This window comes from Sinocyclocheilus rhinocerous, unplaced genomic scaffold (genome assembly GCF_001515625.1).
Source record: "Sinocyclocheilus rhinocerous isolate Xijiao unplaced genomic scaffold, SAMN03320098_v1.1 scaffold950, whole genome shotgun sequence".
NCBI lineage: Eukaryota > Metazoa > Chordata > Actinopteri > Cypriniformes > Cyprinidae > Sinocyclocheilus > Sinocyclocheilus rhinocerous.
The window spans coordinates 10192-32976 of record NW_015637169.1 but is presented as its reverse complement, the minus strand read 5'-3'; the positions used below and the strand labels follow the sequence as shown (position 1 = coordinate 32976).

General features: G+C 43.2%; 1 protein-coding gene across 1 annotated transcript in view; it reads right to left on the bottom strand.

Annotated features, from left to right (window-relative positions):
- Nucleotides 1-10639: 10639 nt before the first annotated feature.
- The window catches only part of LOC107748800 (putative surface protein SACOL0050), a gene marked incomplete at its 5' end in the record, with an annotated part of 17714 nt that continues 5568 nt past the window's right edge, over nt 10640-22785 (bottom strand). The window contains 11 exons of the mRNA XM_016563761.1: nt 10640-12079; nt 12341-12428; nt 13128-13174; nt 13457-13544; nt 13774-13844; nt 16521-16602; nt 17044-17090; nt 17459-17534; nt 17732-17778; nt 18062-18149; nt 22700-22746. Of these exons, the coding sequence (XP_016419247.1) occupies nt 10656-12079; nt 12341-12428; nt 13128-13174; nt 13457-13544; nt 13774-13844; nt 16521-16602; nt 17044-17090; nt 17459-17534; nt 17732-17778; nt 18062-18149; nt 22700-22746 (2105 nt within the window). The remainder of the gene's footprint in view (nt 12080-12340; nt 12429-13127; nt 13175-13456; nt 13545-13773; nt 13845-16520; nt 16603-17043; nt 17091-17458; nt 17535-17731; nt 17779-18061; nt 18150-22699; nt 22747-22785) is intronic.

Here is a 22785-nt window from a genome sequence, read left to right as displayed (position 1 = left end):
TAATAAATCATTAGCTCATCCATGAACATGATTTCTGCCCGAGTCCCGTCGGATTGCATCGGCTGTGGGGATGAAGACGACAACTCCCATGATTCCACACTCAGTCACAGCGTCATCAAACTACGCCTTTGTCTCTTTGTTTATTTTGAATACACGCCCTCTAGCGGAAACTAGAACTCTAACGAAAATTACATATTGTGCCTTTAACAATGTTTACATAACAAAAAAAAAATTTTTTTTTAAATAATAACATTACTGGACAAAAAGAAACTACAAAAAAATACATAAAACAAAATGTACTACTGCTATTAATAATTATCAAATATAAAAAAAGTTTTTCAAAATGCTTTGTAGCAACTTATAATGTAATAACTGCACATAATGTAAAAACTGATGATGGAGGGAGGAGCCAGGGTGACAACAGAAAGGGAACCAGAGCAGGAGGAGGAACCAGGCGGGACCCAGGCCACCACCATGATGGCGGCCCACGGCGGAGCCGACGGAGGGAGGAGCCATGGTAGAGGAAGGGCTGACCGACGGCAGCGGAGCAGGTGGTGGAGGAGCCCGAGGCGGAGACGGAGAGCCAATGAACCAGGGCGACACATAGAATCCCAGGAAAGGGAGGGTGGGTGGGAATTTGTGAGCACCAGTCTCTTTAGGGATGTTGTGTGCTGCCCACACACACCATATCGCGACTCCCAATACTGGGATTGCGGCAGACAGGGGAACGACATCCATGGTCGTTTCAGGATTGTCGGATTGTTCAGGGCAAATAGATAATTCTGGGCAGGCAGATACTTCAGATACTTTATAAATGCATCATTCATTAATTCATTCAGGGCATACAAATGATTCAGGGCAGGCAGAGAGTTCATATGAAGGCAGGAGAAGAGGGGGCATGTCTGCATATATGCCCCCATCACAGTCCATAGAGCGCTGCTCACCCTCAGCCATAGTGTAGTGGACGGAGCTTTCCTCCACGCTCTCGCTGTTCATAGTGCTCTCCACCGTGGCGAGCTCTGTTGCAGGCTCTCGCACCTGGTCTGACATTGCGCGCTCTGGCTCTGCGGCGATCCATAGCTCTGTCGCAGTCAATGGTGATGGCTCGTCGGTCGTGGTGGGCTCTGGCTCTCCATCAGCGGTGGGCTCAGGCTTTGGCTCTGCACAGCGGGGAGATGGTGGGCTCAGCTCTGGGTCCGGAGTGGGGCTGGTGTCATCCTCCGCGAAGTCCACGGTCAGCGGGGATTGGCAGGACGCCAGCACCCACTCTATGAAGGCGGAGTCCAGTTAGATAAAACAAGCAGAGGCAGCTGTCCGGATAGTGTGTCATGTTGGCAAGTAACACAAAGGCTTCAGTGTGGTCCTCGAGAGAGCGATCCCCCTGCTCCAGCAGGAGGACGAGGACGGCAGGATCATTCATAATTAACAAAACAAAAACGGACAAAAACGAAATAACAAAACGGGGGGGGGGAACACGCCGCTTAACTTTGTAAGGTCCGGTCTTCTGTCACGGTGTGGTGCGGGAGAGAAGCATGAGTACGAAGAAGATCACAATATAAAGTCTTTAATAATCCACATAAGGGTAGCAAACACACGTATCCATAGACGAGACCGGACAAACAACCACTGAACAGAATGCAACATATATGGGGAACGTAAATGAGGATAACGACTAGACACACCTGAACATAATGACACAATCAACAGGAGACAGAAACTAGGTCACACAGAGAACATGGGGAATGAAAAACACAACAAAACGTCCGTAACTGTGACAGTTATGACTTAAAAAAATATTTTAATATGCTGGGAGATTTGAAAACTGATGCTTTTGAATGTTAGCAGCATCACACATATCCAGATTCATATCTATGGGTTTTCATCAACAGTAGGTTTGTTCGGTAGCTCACGGAGTATGGTGACACTTGAGGTGAGGAGCTCCGGTTCGAATCCTGTGTAACTATGGTTTGACAAAACAGTTCAAATCTGCATATAAGGAAGTTAAAATTGCACGGTTGCATCAACACATTTTTATATCAGTTTTGCATTTGTTAACACTACCGGGTAGGTTTAGGGTCGGGTTTGGTGTACGGCATATTTCCAACACGATAGAGCATTAACTTTTAGCGACAAGCCGCAATACGTAGCCTATCTGAAGCAACGTAATAAAAACACAGCAATATGTACCTATATCAACGTAATAAAAACGTGCCAGAGTTCACGTATTGAACCCGTTTTAGCGCCACTCAGTGGACATTTCTCTTTGAAACTGCAGCGAAACTGTACAGTAAACTGTGCAGTAAAGTATGTAAAAACGGCATTGCAGAAAAGTACCCAGAGGTACATATTTTTATGAGACCAGGTTGCATAATTGTAATAGGCTTTTTAAACATACAAACATTGGTTTAAACTACCTACGAAATGCACCAGATTTAAATATTCATGTATTTACTATTATTATTATTATTATTATTATTATCATCATCATCATCATCATGGTACAATACTTATTATACAGTTACATCTAAAAAAAATTGGTACATCTCAAAAAATTAGGTCAAAAAGGTCAATATTTTTTGTCACTCATCTCAGAAAGTGAAACCCATATATTATATAGATTCATTACACATAGAGTGAAATATTTCAAGCCTTTATTTCTTGAAATTTTGATGATTATGGCTTACACAAACAAATTAATTCTAAAAGGAAATATATATTTATTTTCAGAATTAATTTGTACATGAATGGATTAAGCAAAGCAAATATGTTCACGTCTGAGATTCATTTTAGCATTTATATAGAATAAATAAACTATAGCTGAACTTTAGTGAGGGGACATTGTTCCTCTTTGCATCGTGAGAAAAAAAAACCTTTTCTTAAAATTGTGAATGCATTACAGATAGCCTAGAATACGTGCAAAGAGTGCTCCCTTTATAATTTCAAATGCACTGAGCCTGTCACTCATCTCAGGGCATGACACGATAAACTGCTTTCCATATGGATTTAATATGGAATGCTACTTAAATACCGGAACAGTTGGCAATCCTATTTTGCATGTTTTAAAGGGGTGGTTCACTGGTCTTTTTCTAGGCTTGATTGTGTTTATGGGGTGCAGTCTAACATGGGTTAAAGGGTTAGTTCACCCAAAAATAAAAATTAGGCTGTGTTTTACTCACCCCCGATGCATCCTAGGTGTATATGACTTTCTTCTTTCAGACGAATCCAGTCGGAGTTATATTAAAAATTGTCTTTGATCTTTCAAGCTCTATCGTTGTACTCAGCGGGTGTTGCATTCATTCTGTCCAAAATATTGAAGTGGGTGTGTCAGATATAGGGAGACATACAAAATGTGCAGTGCTGGGGGTACTTCATGGAGAGGTTTGAGAATTTTATATGTATGTATATATATATATATATATATATACAGGGGCAGTTTCTCCATTAGGGCGATTGGGCGACGCACCACCAAAGCGCGAAAGGGAGGGATTTTTTTTCTTTCACATTCAACCACAGTGTTACGCTAGCTTTCACTGTTTGTTCTGCCTCTAAATAGTCCAATCAGCGTCGAGTCTCGTTTTGTGTAGTACCGCCCCTTTTTGGGCGATTTCTGTCAGACTGAGAATCGCCCCGAGTGCTCTCATAGACTTCCATACAAAGATCATTTTTTTCTAACTGCAGGCACAGCAATGCAGTCTCTATGAGTTCTGGGAGGGCTAGCACTAACGTGCTTTTGTCATCATGCGTAACCTTAACTTGTGCAAGGATTGGTGGGAACAGTGACATCCAATAATATTTAAAAACTATTTTGAATTTTAACAAGAAAAAATGAAAAACTACTTTAATATATTTATCAAATGTGAAAAAAGAAAAAGAAAAAGAAAACAGAGAGAGAGACGGGGACAGCTACGCCAACTCAAATTCAGTTGTCAGTTGAACTTGATCGACATCTTGGCGAACGTACGTTACCTCAGCGCAGATTAATTCTATCGTGTCATTGAAAGAAATGCCATTCAGTCGTTGTAGCAATAAGGATAAATTGGCAATTTAAGAATTAGGACCACCAAGACCAAATTTAAAGATCAATCATGTATCTACAAAGGGCGGGAAGTCGTATAAACAGGGATTTTCGAGGACGTGGTATGAGCGGAAAAAATAGCTGGCGGGCTGTGAAGTAGCTAACGCTTTATTCTGCTACCCCTGCATTTTGTTCCATCCCGAGAGCGTGACGGACATCACATGGACAGCTACAGGTGTAATGTAATATAAGTGAGCAATGTGATGTAAGTAAGCAGTGTAATGTAAGGGAGCAATGTAATATAAGTGAGTAATGTGATGTAAGTGAGCAGTGTAATGTAAGTAAGCAGTGTAATGTAAGTGAGCAGTGCAAGTGAGTAATGTAAGGGAGCAGTGTAAGTTAATGTAAGGGAGCAATGTAATATAAGTGAGTAATGTGATGTAAGTGAGCAGTGTAATGTAAGTAAGCAGTGTAATGTAAGTGAGCAGTGCAAGTGAGTAATGTAAGGGAGCAGTGTAAGTTAATGTAAGGGAGTAATGTAATATAAGTGAGTAATGTGATATAAGTGAGCCGTGTAATACAAATGAGTTGTGGAATATAAGTGAGTAATGTTGTAAATGAGCAGTGTAATATAAGTGAGTTGTGTAAATAGTGATATATGTGACTTCAATTATTTCATATTAAACTGAAATTGAAGTAAAAAGTTTTTTGGAAAACCACATCCTGCCTTCAGTCTTCATTTGCTGCTGAATTGTTAACACGCATATAGAAACATAAGGAGAGCAAGAGATTGATTGTTAGAGTCAGTTTATTTTTAATTAATACTATAGTAGTTCAGTTTCCTTTACATCTTTAACTAGCCATTAATTTATCAATTGAATGGGTGACCTATCCTCATTAATCATGCAAACATTTGCCACCCGAGAATTGGCTTGATTGTTAGAGTCAGTTTATTTTTAATTCTATCTATAGTAGTTCAGTTTCCTTTACATCTTTAACTAGCCATTAATTTATCAATTGAATGGGTGACCTATCCTCATTAATCATGCAAACATTTGCCCCCCCTGAGAGAATTGGCAGGAGCCGCCACTGTATATATATATATATATATATAGTGTGATGTTGCTATAAATGTTGAAGGACATGACGTTTAGCAATGTTCATTTTAGCAATAACTGGTTATAGCTGTTAGTCTCTGTTCACTTTAAGGGGCGGGGATAGTCCGGCGCGGGTGGAGAACGGGCTAGAAAGAATTCAGAGTGGGGCTGGGCGATATTGCTAAAAAATGTTATCAACGATATAATGTTTCATATAGTTCCGTATCAATAATTATTGACATTTTTTATAACCTTTTTTAAAACAAAAAGCAATAGAAATTTTTTTTTCACTTTAACCACTGTATTTACGCTATAATTAACACAATTTATTGAGACAAAACAACAACCTCCACAAATTTGTGACGTGTTTTCTAAAAGTTTAAACTGTTTTAATAAATATCGATACCGTTTTATCGCCCAGGCCTAGTTCAGAGTTAGTTGGGAGAGTGAGAGCACAGAGCAGCGAGTGCTATTCTTCCTTGTTTTTCTTCTGTTTCCTTCTGTGTACGGCGTGGGTTACGGCCATAACAGTAACCCTCTTCAGTGCTTTAAAGGTCACATATTTTACACCTTTCTGGAGTTTTATTTTAAGTCTTGATGTCCTTAAGAATATATATTTGTGGTATAAGTACCAAAAACCATCTCAATATATTTTTACAGCTCCTCTCTCAGGAGGTCTGCAAAGAACAGGTCGATTTTGGCCTGTCTAATTAATATTCATTAGCCTCTCTTCTGATTGGTCTGTTGTTTTCTGAGTGATGCACAGCCAGGCCAGAGCCGTTAAGAAACGGCTCTTGCTGAGGGAAATAATGTCCAGCCTTACATGTTTGAGCCGAACTCAGACCCCGAATCGGCGACGACAGGAGACAACCAACCACCTCCTCAAACGCGCTTACAACAGGATGTTTCAGAATGGTAATTCATGTTATTTTTTTTCAAACACCGAATGCAGTAAATACATAGCACCTAAACCTCAGTTATCATGAAAAAAGCCAGGAAATTTCAGTTTTGACAATATGGGACCTTTAATAAAGTTACAGAGCGACTGAGAACGCCTGGTTTCATTAGTAGCGGAACACGACATTTGGTGTCAGAAGTGACAGACTTGATGCGAGATCTGAGCATTCACCCACGAGATGGATTCACCCACGCCGGAGGAGATTGTAAGAGAGAAAGGCGAGTGTTTGTGGACACACAGGCCGGCGGCGGATCCACACTGGGCTCAGAGAGAAGCGGCCAGAATGAGAGACACTTTCATGCTACAAGCTGCTGAAGCTGGCTTCGCACCTCCCTTCCCTTTTTTTGTTTGTAAATCAACATAATGACGGCGACATGACTGCGCAAGCGCGGGCCGGCACGACGCACTCTCGCGATGACGTGAAGGCACAGAATGTAAACAATCATGGCGGCTCCCAGGTCCGTAGCGAATTCACTGTGACATGTGACATGCACGCTATAAAAACACCACGGTTCTCCGGTAAGACGGATTGGAATGCATTCAAAGCCCAATTTGAACTGTTAGCTGATGCTGCAGGCTGGTCTGAAAATCATAAAGCTCTGCAGTTAGCGCTGTCCCTCACTGATGATGCGGCTGCCTGTCTCCTATTATTGAGTCCTGCTGAAAGGAATGATTATAATTCATTGGTTGGGGCTCTTCACAGATGATTTGGACAATGTAGCCAGCCTGTCCTTTTAAGGACAGAATTTAATAACAGACGCAGACGACAAGGTGACCCCCTCCACGTTTTAGCTAATGACATTGAATGTTTATGTAAACGTGCCTATGCTGAAATGCCACCATCAGTCCAGAACGAACTCGCTAGAGACAGATTTATCCAAATGGATGCTGATGTAATGATGCCAATAGTGAGAGCTGTGGAAATGGCTCAAGGGCACCTGCATGGATGGATAATTCTACAAATGCTTTGACGCTGCGCTCGAGCCGCTCCGCCTCAGAGCCCCGCCCACGCCGCCGACCTTCAGTTTGCTGAGGCTGTGGCCAGCCAGGCCATCTGATCAGACAGTGCCCCAGGTTCAGTCAAACGCAGGGAAACGGCCAGGGGCCCGTGTAGATGGGGGGACACGGGCCCGTGATAACATTTCCCATAAGTCACCCCTGGCTGAGGTTGTGGAGAACGGGGTTGGACCACGCCCTGTAGAGACTGTTATGATAGTGGGCTGGTCTTATGTGGGAAATTTCTGCCACATTCCCATTCTAGTAGCGGGAGTCGCTTGCACGGCCCTTGTTGACACCGGCTCAAATGCAACCCTGGTTCGGCCTGATCTAGTTCCAGTGGGGACAGCTTTGGAGCCAACATCCGCTCGTCTGAAAACTGTGACTGGTGACTTTGCACCAATAAAAGGAAAAGGGCTCTTCCTGTTTGACATAGGAGGTCTGTCTGTGTCGTTCCATGCGTGGGTGGCCGAAGTGCAGGACCCATGCATCCTGGTGCTAGATTTTTTAAGGGCCGTTGGTTGTGTGTTGGACCTATGTAGAGACTCACTTACCCTCCCTGATGGAAGTTCTGTGCAACTGACTCATCCTGCTCCAAACCTGACCCCAGTGTCCCTACCTGTGTATTTGACAGACACATCTAAACATGCCCTTGCTGTGGAAAAAACAGTGTGCGAGCCACCGTCTCACACATTAGAAGCCCTGCCCGTTAGTTCCAATTGCCACACACAACGCAGTCCTGATTGTGATATTACACCCCCCTTTTCCCTTGGTCCGTTAACACCCACTGGCTCTTGTTCAGAGGATGGAATGTGCAATGTCGAGAGAGAAACTAGGATCTCAGCTTTGAGGGACATTTGGTCAAAAAAACTGTGATGGCTTAAGTGAGCAACAAAAAGTGGGCTCGTGGGAACTCATGGAGGATTTCAAGGACATTTTTCCTCTCAATGAGAATGAAGTGGGCCTAACTCACTTAGTGCAGCATGATATTGACACAGGAGATGCCCGCCCGATAAGAGTAAGACCTCGTCGTCTCCCTCTGGCCCGACAGGAAGCTGCGGATAAGGAATTGGAGGAAATGCTACAGGCGGGTATTGTTGAGCCGTCAGAGAGTCCGTGGGCTTCAGCAGTGGTAATGGTGCCGCGGAAAAATAGTTCCAGATGGCGATTCTGCATAGATTATAGGCAGCTCAACAAAGTTACGGAAAAAGATTCATATCCCCTACCTAGAGTAGATGAGTCACTTGACTTGGTGGCTGGTTCATCCTGGTTCTCCACCCTTGACTTGAGGAGCGGATACTGGCAAGTGCCATTGTCTTCTGAGTCTGCTCCCAAAACCGCATTCCGTACAAATAAAGGCCTCTGGCAGTTCAAGGTCCTTCCGTTTGGGCTCTGCAATGCTCCCGCCCCGTTCGAACGGCTCATGGACAAGGTGTTGGAAGGAGTCCCTCGCCGTGAGTGTCTTGTATATTTGGATGATCTTCTAGTCCATGGGGAGTATGTCGATGAAGCACTTGAATCCCTCCGTCGGGTGCTGGTAAGAGTAGCGGCAGCAGGTCTGAAGCTGCATCCAGATAAGTGCCACCTTATGAGGCAGGAGGTTAAATTCCTTGGTCACAAATTGGGAAGGGAAGGCATAGGCACCCTGGAGGAGAAAATAAACACCATCAGAGATTGGCCAACCCCTACAGACCTGAGACAATTGAAAAGTTTTCTGGGACTAGCCTCTTACTATAGGAGATTTGTAAAGGGGTTCTCTTGCATAGGGGTGCCACTCTTCCGCCTCCAGCAATAAAAGACCATGCCTTTGTCTGGACTGATGAGTGCCAGAAGGCATTTGATACACTTCGGCAGGCGTTGATTGAGGCTCCGATCCTTGTTCCACCTGACGCTGCACTGTCTTTTATTTTAGACATGGACGCAAGCAATGTTGGCATGGGGGCGGTGTTATCGCAGGAAGAGCCTGATGGAGAAAGGGTGGTGGCATACTTTAGCAGGGTCTTTAACAAGAGTGAGAGGTGCTATTGTGTCACCAGACGTGAGCTCCTTGTGGTGGTAATGGCAGTGAGGCACTTCAAATACTACCTGTGTGGCACACAATTCACGATAAGGACGGACCATGCGGCGCTCCAATGGTTGATGTCCTTTAAGGAGCCTAAAGGTCAAGTGGCCCAGTGGCTGGAAGAACTACAGTCCTGCAACTTTACAGTAGTGCACAGAGCTGGATCTAGCCACACCAATACCGATGCCTTGTCGTGTACAGAGGTAACCTGTCCATTTTTTTTTCAAAAGAGGGGGCCCAACCCCTGGCCTCACAAAATGACATGGACAATGACCCTAGGCCCGAGCCACACACTCCAGTTGTTCAGGAGCCCCTTTCCCCAAACACCCCACAATCAGCCACTTCTTGTGGACTTTACCCTGTGTCCCATGTCCCTACCCCCCATTTCCTGACGGGCCCAGATCCCCAGCCTGTTGTGTGGCCAAAGAGGCAGAGGCGCCAGCCTGGGCACCTTAAAGACTTTGTTTGCCCCCTCGTGGACGAGGGGTTTTCTTTTTTGCGGGGGGGGGTTGTGATGTTGCTATAAATGTTGAAGGACATTTGTTAATTTCATGATGTTTAGCAATGTTCATTTTAGCAATAACTGGTTATAGCTGTAAGTCTCTGTTCACTTTAAGGGGCGGGGATAGTCTGGTGCGGGTGGAGGACGGGCTAGAGAGAGTTCAGAGTTAGTTGGGAGAGTGAGAGCACAGAGCAGCGAGTGCTATTCTTCCTTGTTTTTCTTCTGTTTCCTTCTGTGTACGGCGTGGGTAATGGCCATAACAGTAACCCTCTTCAGTGCTTTAATAAAGTTACAGAGCGACTGAGAACGCCTGGTTTCATTAGTAGCGGAATGCTACAATATATATATATATATATATATATATATATAAATGAAGCACGTCATAATCACAAAATTTGTCAGCTTTTTATATTAAAAAAGTTCACTAAGTAGCCTAATAAGCCTAATTTTCTTATTTTACATAAAACTGTTATCACGTTTTGTGCTCAAATTTATTATATTGTAAACATTGTTTTAAATTATATGCTGGTATTACCTTATGAACTGTGATTACATTATAATTGGTCACAGTGTGTTCATAATGTAATAAATTTCTCATACAATAACCTATTACATTATGTGAAAAATTGTTACATTAAAAAATTATTACATTATGAGCTCAAGATTTTATTACGTTTTGAGAAAATTATTACATTATAAACATTTTATTACAATAATAATGAAATATTTATTACATTATGTGCAGTTTTTACAATATGTGTAGTTATTACATTATGAGTTGCTACATGCTTACATAAAGGTATCAATTTATTTATATGTATATTTTAAAAAACAGAACAATGAACAGCAAATGATTAAAACAACAAAATGCTGCAATATATTTTGTTTTAATATGACAAAAACAGTGAACGATTATCAAAAAGGTGTTTATTGTCTTGGCAATGAAAAACACATTAAAACAAACTTGTATAATAATTATCTAATAATAATAATAATAATAATTTATTTATAGATAACCTCTCAGATTACAGTTGTGCTTCCTCAGTACTACCCCCACCTTCTGTGATTGGCTCCTTCTTGACTAAGGAATTAATCAGGAGATTTTCAAAATCAGCAGGAATTAGACAGATATATTGAGGCAGTGTGTCTTGTGACTGTTTTCCCACCAGCTTCTTTAAAGAAAAATCAATTGATTTTAGGGTGTTGTTCATAGTATTAAACTGCTTTTCCAGAAATCTAATTAACTGCATCTGGCCTGTCTTCTCAGTCTCTTCAGAAGTATCAGGGTTCTGCCTTTCAACAGGTGAATCACTGAAGTTCAGCTGAGCTGCTGCTGCTGCTTCATCTGTGGTCTGATTGGCCTCCTCTACAATAGGAGATACTGCAGGTTCTGTATCATCAGTGGAAAAATCACTGAAGTTCAGCTGAGCTGCTGCTGCTGATTCATCTGTGGTCTGACTGGCCTCCTCTATGACAGGAGATACTACAGGTTCTGTAGCATCAGTGGGAGAATCACTGAAGTTCAGCTGAGCTGCTGCTGCTTCACCCGCTGCTTCATCTGTGGTCTGACTGGCCTCCTCTACAAAAGGAGATACTGCAGGTTCTGTAGCATCAGTGGGAGAATCAATGAAGTTCAGCTGAGCTGCTGCTTCATCTGTGGTCTGATTGGCCTCCTCTAGGATAGGAGATACTGCAGGTTCTGTAGCATCAGTGGGAGAATCACTGAAGTTCAGCTGAGCTGCTGCTGCTTCACCCGCTGCTTCATCTGTGGTCTGACTGGCCTCCTCTACAAAAGGAGATACTGCAGGTTCTGTAGCATCAGTGGGAGAATCAATGAAGTTCAGCTGAGCTGCTGCTGCTGCTTCATCTGTGGTCTGATTGGCCTCCTCTATGATAGGAGATACTGCAGGTTCTGTAGCATCAGTGGGAGAATCACTGAAGTTCAGCTGAGCTGCTGCTGCTTCATCTGTGGTCTGATTGGCCTCCTCTAGGATAGGAGATACTGCAGGTTCTGTAGCATCAGTGGGAGAATCACTGAAGTTCAGCTGAGCTGCTGCTGCTTCATCTGTGGTCTGATTGGCCTCCTCTAGGATAGGAGATACTGCAGGTTCTGTAGCATCAGTGGGAGAATCACTGAAGTTCAGCTGAGCTGCTGCTGCTTCATCTGTGGTCTGATTGGCCTCCTCTAGGATAGGAGATACTGCAGGTTCTGTAGCATCAGTGGGAGAATCACTGAAGTTCAGCTGAGCTGCTGCTGCTTCATCTGTGGTCTGATTGGCCTCCTCTAGGATAGGAGATACTGCAGGTTCTGTAGCATCAGTGGGAGAATCACTGCAGTTCAGCTGAGCTGCTGCTGCTTCACCTGCTGCTTCATCTGTGGTCTGATCGGCTTCATCTATGACAGGAGATAATGCAGGTTCTGTAGCATCAGTGGGAGGTGCAGGTGAATCTTGGTTTGGGGAAGGACAAAGAGATAAATCATGAGTAGTTTATAGCACACACAAACACAAACAAGTTATACAAAGTAAACTGTTCAACTATAAATATTCTTATTCTAATGAGAAGCAAAAAGAAGAGATGTGAAAGTAACCAAAGGTATTCATAGTCTAATAAAAATATGTAATTTTAAAAATCATAAAGTTCAAAATAAGAAATACAATAAAATTATACTAAACATCATAATATATAGAAAATAAAAGAGCTCACTGACCTCTAGCATTGGCAGTAGATTCTACTGGTTCTGTGATATTTTTACTGGGAGTTTCAGCTAAAATCAAAGATTCTCTCCTGTTCTGTACCTATAAAGAAAGGATAAGATTAAAACTTCATGTTAATGGAAGACATGTGGGCACAGTAATTGGGTACATTTCAGTAACTGAGGGATAAGGTGAAATATAAAGTTAGTTATTTGGGTAATTGTACATATGCATTTATTTTTATATACTGACTCCCTCAGAATATGAGCAGAATTCCTCCAGTGTCAAGCTGTCGTTTACATTATTATTTAATAAATAATTATTATAATTTATTCTTATTTGAAACTATAGAATATTAAGCAGAGTCTACTGCTGTTATGACATCCTGTCAATAATAATAATATAAATGTATTTCCATTTATGGTTATACATCATCATGCACATGCTAAACTCAACTCTACAAAATAGGATAATACTGTCACGTGTTGGTTTCTGTTTAGTTCCTGTCTGTTCTTATTTGGCTCATTTCCTGTTCTCATTTAGTTAATCATCGCTCATTCTGCTCACCTGTGTTGATTAATCATCTCGTTTGCTCCTTTGTTTCCCTGTCTTTATAAACCTGCAGTTTCTGTCTGTTTGTCATCCTGGATTAATGTTATTTTAAATGGTCTCTGTGTGTTGATACTAATTGAAGACTCCTTTACTTCTACTCCTTGTCGAGCGCAATTACTACAACCACGACCGTGTGACAAATACACATACAATAATAATTTACAATTGATCAATACATGCACATCTCACCATTTTGACTTTTTCAGCAACAGATACAGACTCATCTGAAGAACTGTCTGTATGTGATAGAAAACAAACAAAAACCATAAGCATTTTAGGGTCAACGTAGATGACCACATAAAAAAACTGAAACACTAGCAATAAGAGAAAAAGCTCTTTGGCAATCTAGACTCGTCATCAACCTGGCTTAATATGTGCAAAACATCCTCAAGCAATTATAGTGGGGATCAGAGAACTGAAGAACCGGTAATTAACAGTAGATGGTGTGATGTTGAGACAGAGATCACTAATGGTAAATCACTAATGAATCTGAAACGCAAATGTTCATTCAAACTCACCCAGCTGGAATGTTTCCTCTTCAATTCGACACACAGGTATTTCCAGACTCTTGGAAAACAATCTTTTCCAGGACATTGTCGGTGTCACCTATGGCAAAATATAATGGTAGTGATTTTAAAACATCTTGGCATGATAATAACTTAATGGATCATTGTCAAAAGTAACCTATAGAGCCAAAAAAAGTCAAAAACATCAAAGTGGATTCCGACAGAATACAATCACTGTTGTGAGGCTGAACTACAACATATGAATATGGTTCATGTTTTATGGGTTATGGGCTTATAACTTGTGCATTGGTACTGTATATACAAAATACCTCTCTGATTGACTCCCTCAGTTGTGCTGATACTACAGGTTCTGTAGCATCAGTGGGAGGTGCAGGTGAATCTTGGTTTGGGGAAGGACAAAGAGATAAATCATGAGGATGAGAATGAGTGACAGCACACACAAACACAAACAGGTTAGACAAAGTCTGAAATGGTAAAATACAAAGGAAAACAAACAAATATTAGTACCACTCAGAAATTCAGTAATAGACACTGGTAAAACTTTTCAAAGGCCGATGGTTACTGTTCAACTGTAAATAAAATATTCTTATTCTAATGAGAAGCAAAAACAAGAGATGTGAAAGTGTCATGATCTCCAGCTAGAGTGCCCATAAGCTCCACCGGAGGGCACTTCAACCCTGACTCTTGCCACTCTACCCTGTACTCCATTTCCCATAACCTTCTGCCAGGAACCAATTTACAGACACACCCCGTTTCCAATCAGGAGGACTATTTAAGTTGGACACTTGCTCATACTCTTTGCTAAGTATTGTTTGTACATTTGTTACTGCATTCCATTTTTTCACCTTTCCTTTCCTTGCCTTGCCTTGGTGTTTTTAACTTACCTGGATTTCCATTATTGTTTTGCTGCCTGCCCTGATCATTTCTTATTTTCTGGTGTACTCTTTTTCCCGCCTTGGATGTTGTTGTGTTTGCTGATGATTGACCCTGCCTGTACAACCAAGAATTAGTGTTGTCAAAAGTACCGACCGCGATACCATTCAATACTGAAATTTTAAAAACGTCCATTTCCCGCTAAGATTTGAGCGCTGATCCATCTATCAGAACACAATGACCAATCAGCACTGTTTAAGAATCTGCTCAACAGCGCTCAAATCTTCACGGGGAATGGATGTTTTTAAATTTTCAGTAGTGATGGGAAACCGAGGCTTTCTGAACCGTTTGAGGCTTTCATGAAATTGTGCCGAAAAACGGTTCATTACTCGAAGCTTTTAACACAGTGCGCATTAGCGACATCTGGTGGTCAGACTTGGTTTCTCCACCAAATCTAACGAAACATTGTGGAGCAGAGGGATGGTTTGAAAAAGTTTTTAATCTGTTCCAACTCATGTTATGCGTTGTCCGGTCAACGGATTCACATATTGATCAATAATATAAAATATACAAGTGTGTGATTATTATTAATAGTAGTAGCAAAAATATTTTGGGTGAGCTGTTCGGGGTCTCTGAGACCCCAGCTATAAAACATGATAAAATGCAATAGGGGTGTGACGTGCATTCAGTTTCTATCTGGTGTTGAGGTTATTCTAAACTATTCTACTGAATCCCAAATAAGTGTACACACACACACAACCAAGTCAATGTAAAGTCAAACAAGAGTCATGCGAAGTGCAGATTTTTTCAAACCAGCTCTCCCGACCTTCCGATACCGCATGACGTTCAAAGCATCAAACATCATCAATCACGTGGTATTGTCATTTCGATACAAGCATCGGCACATTGTGTGATACAGTAGTGCTTTGAAAACTGCGTTGAAGCATCGGAGCCTCGGAGCCTCGGTATCAATCGTCCCATCACTAATTTTCAGTACCGAATGGTATCGCGGGCTGTACTTTTGACAACACTACCAAGAATATAATAAAGCCTGCAAGTGGATCCTCAACCCCGTTGTCACGCTCCTCATTACAGAATACTCAGCCATTTACAGATCCATCAGCTAGTGTCATCCAGATTACCATGGATCCGGCTGACCAAATTTTAAGTCTACATCAGAGGGGCTTTGAGGATCGAAGACTTCGATCGAGGATCATGTACAACAGTTTTGTGAGTTATTATGTAGCTATCATGTAACAATCGAAGAAAGTGCACTAAAGGCCTTTTTCCATTTTGGACTCAATGAACCTATTAAATCATGGCTCCCTGAGGGAATGTTTAAGTGTAGTTTGCGGGACTTCATGGACTATGCTTTAAATTCTGAGTGGTTCATCTGTCATTGTGGGTTTTGTGGAGGAGGAACGTGTCACCATACTACCGTACCTGTTCACGTAATGGCTGCCATACCAGAGCATCGCCACATCACGGTTCTCACTCCAGAGCCACTTGCTATCACGGCCGAAGCCATAGAGACTGTCACAAAGCATCCGAGAATGACATCCAGTGTGGAGGATCCCTACGACCGGCTGGCTACCCCCTGAAATCTGTCACAATATCTAGCTGGAGTGCACATGAGCTCCACCAGAGGCCACTCTACCCTGGACTCCATTTTCCCATAACCCTCTGCCTAGGAACTAATTTACAGACACACCCCATTTCCAATCAGGAGGACTATTTAAGTTGGACACTTGCTCATACTCTTTGCTGAGTAGGCCTATAGTTTGTATGTTTGTTACTGCATTCCTTTCCATTTCTAGTTTCGGTGTTTCCCTGTGTTTCCTTACCTTTCCTTTCCTTGCCTTGCCTTCATGTTTTTTGACCTTGGATTCTTTACCTGGTTTTCCATGAGTGTGTTACTGCTTGCCCTGACCATTGCCTGTTTTATTGATCACTCTTTTGTCTCGCCTTGGATGTTGTTGTGATTGCTGATTACTGAATCTGCCTGTACAACCAAAAATATGATAAAGCCTGCAAGTGTATCCTCAGCCCCGCTGTCATGCTCCTTGTTACAGAAAGTAACCAAAGGTCTTCACAGTTTAATAAAAATATGGAATTTTAAAAATCATAAAGTTCAAAATAACAGAAATATCATAATATATAGAAAATAAAATAGCTCACTAACCTCTAGCACTGGCAGTAGATTCTACCGGTTCTGTGATCTTTTTAGGCAGAGTTTCAGCTAAAATTACAGATTCTCTCCTGTTCTGTGCCAAAAAAGGATAAGATTAAAGCAATGATTCATTTGTTAATGGAGAATATGTGGGTACAGTAAATGGGTACATTTCAGTAACTGAGGGAGAAGGTGAAATATAAAGTTAGTTATTTGGTAATTGTACTGTACATATTTAGTTATTTTTAATAACTCCCTCAGAATGTGAGCAGCATTCTTCCAGTGTCAAGCTGTTACTTACACATTATTATTTAATAGAATGATTATTATTATTTATTCTTATTTTAAACTATAGAATAGTAAGCAGAGTCTACTGCTGTTATGACATCCTGTCATTAATAATAATAATAATAATAATGTATATATTTCCATTTATGGTTATACATAATCATGCACATGCTAAACTCAACTCTACAAAATAGGATAATACACATACAATAATAATTTACAATTGATCAATACATGCACATCTCACCATTTTGACTCTTTCAGCAACAGATACAAACTCATCTGAAGAACTGTCTGTATGTGGTAGAAAACAACCATAAACCATAAACATTTTTAGGGTCAATGTAGATGACCACATAAAAAACAGAAACACTAACAATAAGAGAAAAGGCTCTTTGTTAATCTAGACACAGCAGCCTGGTTTAATATGTGCAAAACATCCTCAAGCAAGTATCTTGGGGATCAGAGACTGGTAAGAGTTTTCAAAGGCCGATGGTTACTGTTCAACTATAAATATTCTTATTCTAATGAGAAGCAAAAACAAGAGATGTGAAAGAAACCATGGGTCTTCACAGTCTCATAAAAATATGGAATTTAAAAAATCATAAAGGTCAAAATAAGAGAAATAACATAATATATAGAAAATAAAAGAGCTCACTAACCTCTAGCATTGGCAGTAGATTCTTCAGGTTCTGTGATCCATTTACTGAGATTTTTATTTACAGATTCTCTCCTGTTCTGTGCCAAAAAGAAAGGATAAGATTAAAGCAATGGTTCATGTATTAATGGAGGATATGTGGGCACAGTAATTAGGTACATTTCAGTAACTGAGGGAGAAGGTTAAACATAAAGTTAGTTATTTGGGTTAATTCAGCGGTTCTCAATTCCAATCCTTGTGCAATAATTTACAATTGATCACTACATGCACATCTCACCTTTTTGACTCTTTCAGCAACAGCTACAGACTCATCTGAAGAACTGTCTGTATGTGGTAGAAAAAAAAACATGAACCATAAACATTTTAGGGTCAATGTAGATGACCACATAAAAAACAGAAACACTAACAATGAGAGAAAAAGCTCTTTGGCAATCTAGACTCAGCAACCTGGCTTAATATGTGCAAAACATCCTTAAGCAAGTATAGTGGAGATCAGAGAACTAAAGAACAGGTAATAAACAGTAGATGATGTGATGTTGAGACAGAGATAACTAATGGTAGATCACTAACTAATAAATCTGAAATGCAAATGTTCATTCAAACTCACCCAGCTGGATTGTTTCCTCTTCAATTCCACACACAGGTTTTTTCAGAGTCTTGGAAAACAATCTTTTACGGGACTCTGTCTGTGTCACCTATGGTAAAATATTATGGTAGTGATTTTAAAACATTTCAGCATGATAATATGTTAATATGATTTGTACTATGTAATTATAAAATTTTCAGGGACATGGGGAGTCTTGCTGTGATGAGCCAGGATGCGATGCCTTCTGTGCCATCCAGCACGACTTCCCACCGCTGCACCCTTTGGTGCCACTCGCACAGAGTTTGGAAGCGTGGCTTGCGCTGCCCAACCCGTCCCGCTGGCTCATTCAGGCAGTTCGACTTGGTTCAGCAGTACTCTCAAGACTTCGGTGGCAGTCTGTTATGCACCTGTCCTGCGCAAGGAGATTGCCGTCCCTCCAGCCGAGATGAGGCAGGGGTTTACAACCCTTGCTTCATCGTACCCAAGAAAGGCGGTGGCCTTTGGCCAATCCTGGAACTGTGAGCCCTGAAGGACACTTACTTTCATGTCTAAATTTTTCCTTGGCGCGGGCCAGTCTTACGGTTTGAATGGTTTCGGTTTCGGTTACGGTTACGGTTTCTTACCCCGTTATGGGAAGTGGGCATCAGGATCCTCAAATATCTCGAGCATTGCCCGCTCGCGACAACAGTTGTGCGATCACAGGGACCTGGCGCTCCGGCGCCTCAGCCATTTGGGGCTTCGGGTCAACTGGGAAAAGAGCAAGCTCTCCTCTGTGCACTGAATCTCATTCTTGGTATGGAGTTAGACTCGGTGAGTATGAGTTCCCTGCCCGAGTTCCCTCAGAGGCAGGGCGGTGGTACCACTGAAATACTTTCAGAGGCTCCTGCGGCATATGGCATCCGCAGTCGTGCTGCTCAGATTGCTTCATATGAGACCACTTCAGCACTGGTTAAACTCCCGAGTCCTGAGATGGGCATGGCGCCACGGTACAGTTCGCGTGACCATCACACCGACGTGTCGCCGCTCCTTCAGCCCCTGGCCAGACCTTATCTTTCTACAGGCCGGAGTGCCCTTAGAACAAGTGTCTCGGCATGTCGTTGTCATGACAGATGTCTCCAGTGCGGGCTGGGGTGCTACATGCAGCGGCCAGGCAGCCTCGGGGTTCTGGACAGGGCCTCGACTGCTTTGGCACATCAACTGCCTCGAGTTGCTGGCAGTGCTACTAGCATTGCGACAGTTCCTGCCACTGCTGCTTGGCAAGCACGTGTTGGTCCGCACGGACAACACTGCGACTGTTTCGTATATGAACCGGCCGGGATCTCTACAATCACGTCGCATGTCACAACACGCCCGCCATCTCCTCCTCTGGAGTCAGACATGGCTCGAGTCGCTGCATGCCGTCCACATTCCGTGTGGCCGACGTGCTCTCACAACAGCTTACTTTCCCTGGACAATGGATGACTTAACCCTTTAGGCGCCATGTTTTTTTTGGAAAAATGCTGGATTTTGACATCAAGATTTAAAAAGCTTGTGGTTTGAAAGGGCTTGGCGAGTTTCTCTCACAAATCTCACAGCTTACCCGCACGCTATAGATCTGAACTGCTTCCGCATCAATGACACGATAGCTCACTTGCTTTGCTCTTTCCTCAAACACTTTGAATAGGAAGGTGACGTAATTTTGGTCTAGAATCGAAGTACTACATGTCTGCCATCTAGTGGTAGGGAATACAAATGAGATATTACACCATATTAGGAACTACAGTCTATTTGATTAAGTATGACGTCTTGTCGCAATTTTGCGACTTTGGCGCTAAGAGGGTTAATTCCTAAGCGGTCCAGCTGATCTGGAGTCGATTTGGGGAAGCTCGAGGGGAACTGTTTGCTTCTCACGAGTCCTCCCACTGCCTTCTATACTATTCCCTGACCCAGGCCCTCCTTGGCACGGATGCATTGGCACACAGCTGGCCCGGGCTCTACGCAAGTATGCATTTCCCCCAGTGAGCCTTCTTGCATAGACACTGTGCAAGGTCAGGAAGGATGAGGAACAGGTCTTCCTGGTTGCACCTTACTGGCCCACTCGGACCTGGTTTTTGGGAACTCATGTTTCTCGCGACAGCCCCTCTCTGGCACATCCCTCTGAGGAAGGATCTCCTTTCTCAGGGGCTCGGCACCCTATGGCACCTGCGTCTGGATCTTGGGATGCGGCAAACCTAAGTGATCTGCCACCGGCGGTGGAAGACACTTTCACTCAGGCCAGAGCCCTCTCTACGAGGCAAGCTTTTTCATTGAAGTAGAGTCTGTTCGCGAACTGGTGTTGTTCTCACCGAGAAGACCCCTGGAGATGCACATTGGAGTCGTGTTTTCTTTCCTGCAAGAGAGGTTAGAGTGTCACCCTACACCTTGAAAGTGTATTTTGCTGCTACTGCAGCACATCACGATGCAATGGACGGCCGGTCCTGGGTAAGCATGACCTGTTCGTTAGACTCCTGAGGGGTGCTAGAAGGTTAAATCGTCTTAGTCATCCCTGGTGCCCTCCAGGGATCTCTCTAACATCCTGGCTGGCCTTCAGAGGGATCCCTTTGAGCTGCTGGATTCAGTCAAATTTAAATTCCTGAGCGAAGAGTGCCTTGTGTTCAGGCCAGTCTACTCTCACGTTGTCCTGAGGCTCCAGCCTGGATACGTGCCCAAGGTTCCCACCACGCCATGGTGAACCTGCAAGCACTGCCCTCGGAGGAGGTAGACCCAGCCTTAGCATTGCTGTGTCCCATAAGGGTGTTGCGCATATATGTGGACCACACCCAGAGTTTCAGAAGCTCTGAGCAGCTCTTGCTCTACTACGGAGGACAGCAGAAAGTGAAGGCTGTCTTCAAGCAGAGGTTGGCCCACTGGATAGTGGATGTCATCGCCTTGACGTACCAATCCCAAAGCGAGCCGTTCCCCCTGGGGATAAGGGCTCAATCCACACAGATTGTTGCCTCCTTCTATGCTCTACAGATGTCTCTCTGGCAGACATCTGTAGAGCTGCGGGCCGGGCGACAACAAACACCTTTGCGAGATTCTACAGTCTCCGTGTCGAGCCAGTTTCTTCCTGTATGTTGGATAATAGGTCATTGGCGGGAAGGACCGGCCGGTTTCACGCTTGCTGCACCATTCCCCCTCACCCGAGGATGCGAGCGCCTTTTTCCTCCAGTAGAGTTCCCCGGATGGCGAACCCTGGTTGACTATCCTCCAGCACCCCCGGCAGACAGACTGGGCGGAGCAGCCTGACGCCAGGCCCAGTATCGGTGTTAGCTTGCCCTGGTCTCCGGTCAGCCCCTGTACTGGGCTACGTGTCCATATGGCTTGATTCCATTTGGGCGATCCCATATGTGTATTCTTCCACGGTAAGGTTTCCCTCTCGGTCAACCCATGTCTTCCTTTGACAGACCATTCTGTCAGTCTCTGCTGGCAGTTGTTCCTCCCTACTTCCAGCAAGGACCTGCCTCAGAGTACCATTCCATTTGTAGTACTGCCCTAGGCCTGGGTCAGTCCATATTAGTATCTCCACATGATACCTCCCTTAGGGTAGGATGTGGCCTCCATAGAGTCCTTCCCTTGGAAGTCTCGCTTCCCCATCGTTGTTGCCTAAGCTGATAACAACAAATAGGAAAGATCTGATGCAAATCTTTCACTGAAGGTTGAAATCCCTTCTGTTAAGAATTTTTTTGTGGACATAACAGCAGCATGGCTATCTCCAGCAGCGATGTACTCACCTTTTGGTCCCCACGGGCACCAAGGTCAGTGAATTTGCGCTGGGGCATTGGGAAGGTTAAGACCTTTGCGTAGCATTTGTCTGACATGCGGCTGCTCGTCAACATTTGTGGCGCCACAGGGCCAGTGTTTGGATTGTGGTGCTTTCCATGGACCCCTAATGTCGACACAACATAACTTGTAGTGACCGACAGATAGGGAAAGTCTCGGTTACGTACGTAACCCTCGTTCCCTGATGGAGGGAACGGAGACGTTATGTCCCCATGCCACAACCTCGAACCATCGCTGGTTGCCAGGGACATGTTCTCGGTTCCTCAGCGTAAAACCTGAATGAGTGGTTGCACCTGTCGCCTCTTTATGCCCGTATGCACGGGCAGTGGCTTGGCATGCAAAATCCACTAGCCAAATTTCATTAGTGTTTCCCCTTAAAATCAGAGTTGATGGGGCTCCCGAGTAAACCCCTAATGTCAACAAGATATAACGTCTCCATTCCCTCCATCAGGGAATGAGGGTTATGTACGTAACCAAGACGTTTTGAATGTGGAAAAATGCAACACTCAATATGGCCACTCTATTGAACGAAGCCCCGCCTTCTGAGCAAAAGAGCCAATCCCTAATTAGTAAAGTCAGGGCGGCACTGCAGCTTGCCGTTAGAAGTCCCAGTTGCTATAGAAACACTAAGCATTCTGAGACATTCATAAGTGCACTGGCTTGTCTAGCCTGAAAAATACGCTTTTTTTAACGCTATTTGAGCAAAATAAACAACATTTATGATACAGTTGTTGTCAGATTTCAGTTTTGCTGAATTTGATGTTGCCTTAAAGGGACTTTGGCTAAACTCAACTCTCCAAAGTAGGATAATACACATAAAATAATAATTTACAATTGATCAATACATGCACATCTCACCATTTTGACTCTTTCAGCAACAGATACAGACTCATCTGAAGAACTGTCTGTATGTGGTAGAAAACAAACATAAGCCATACACATTA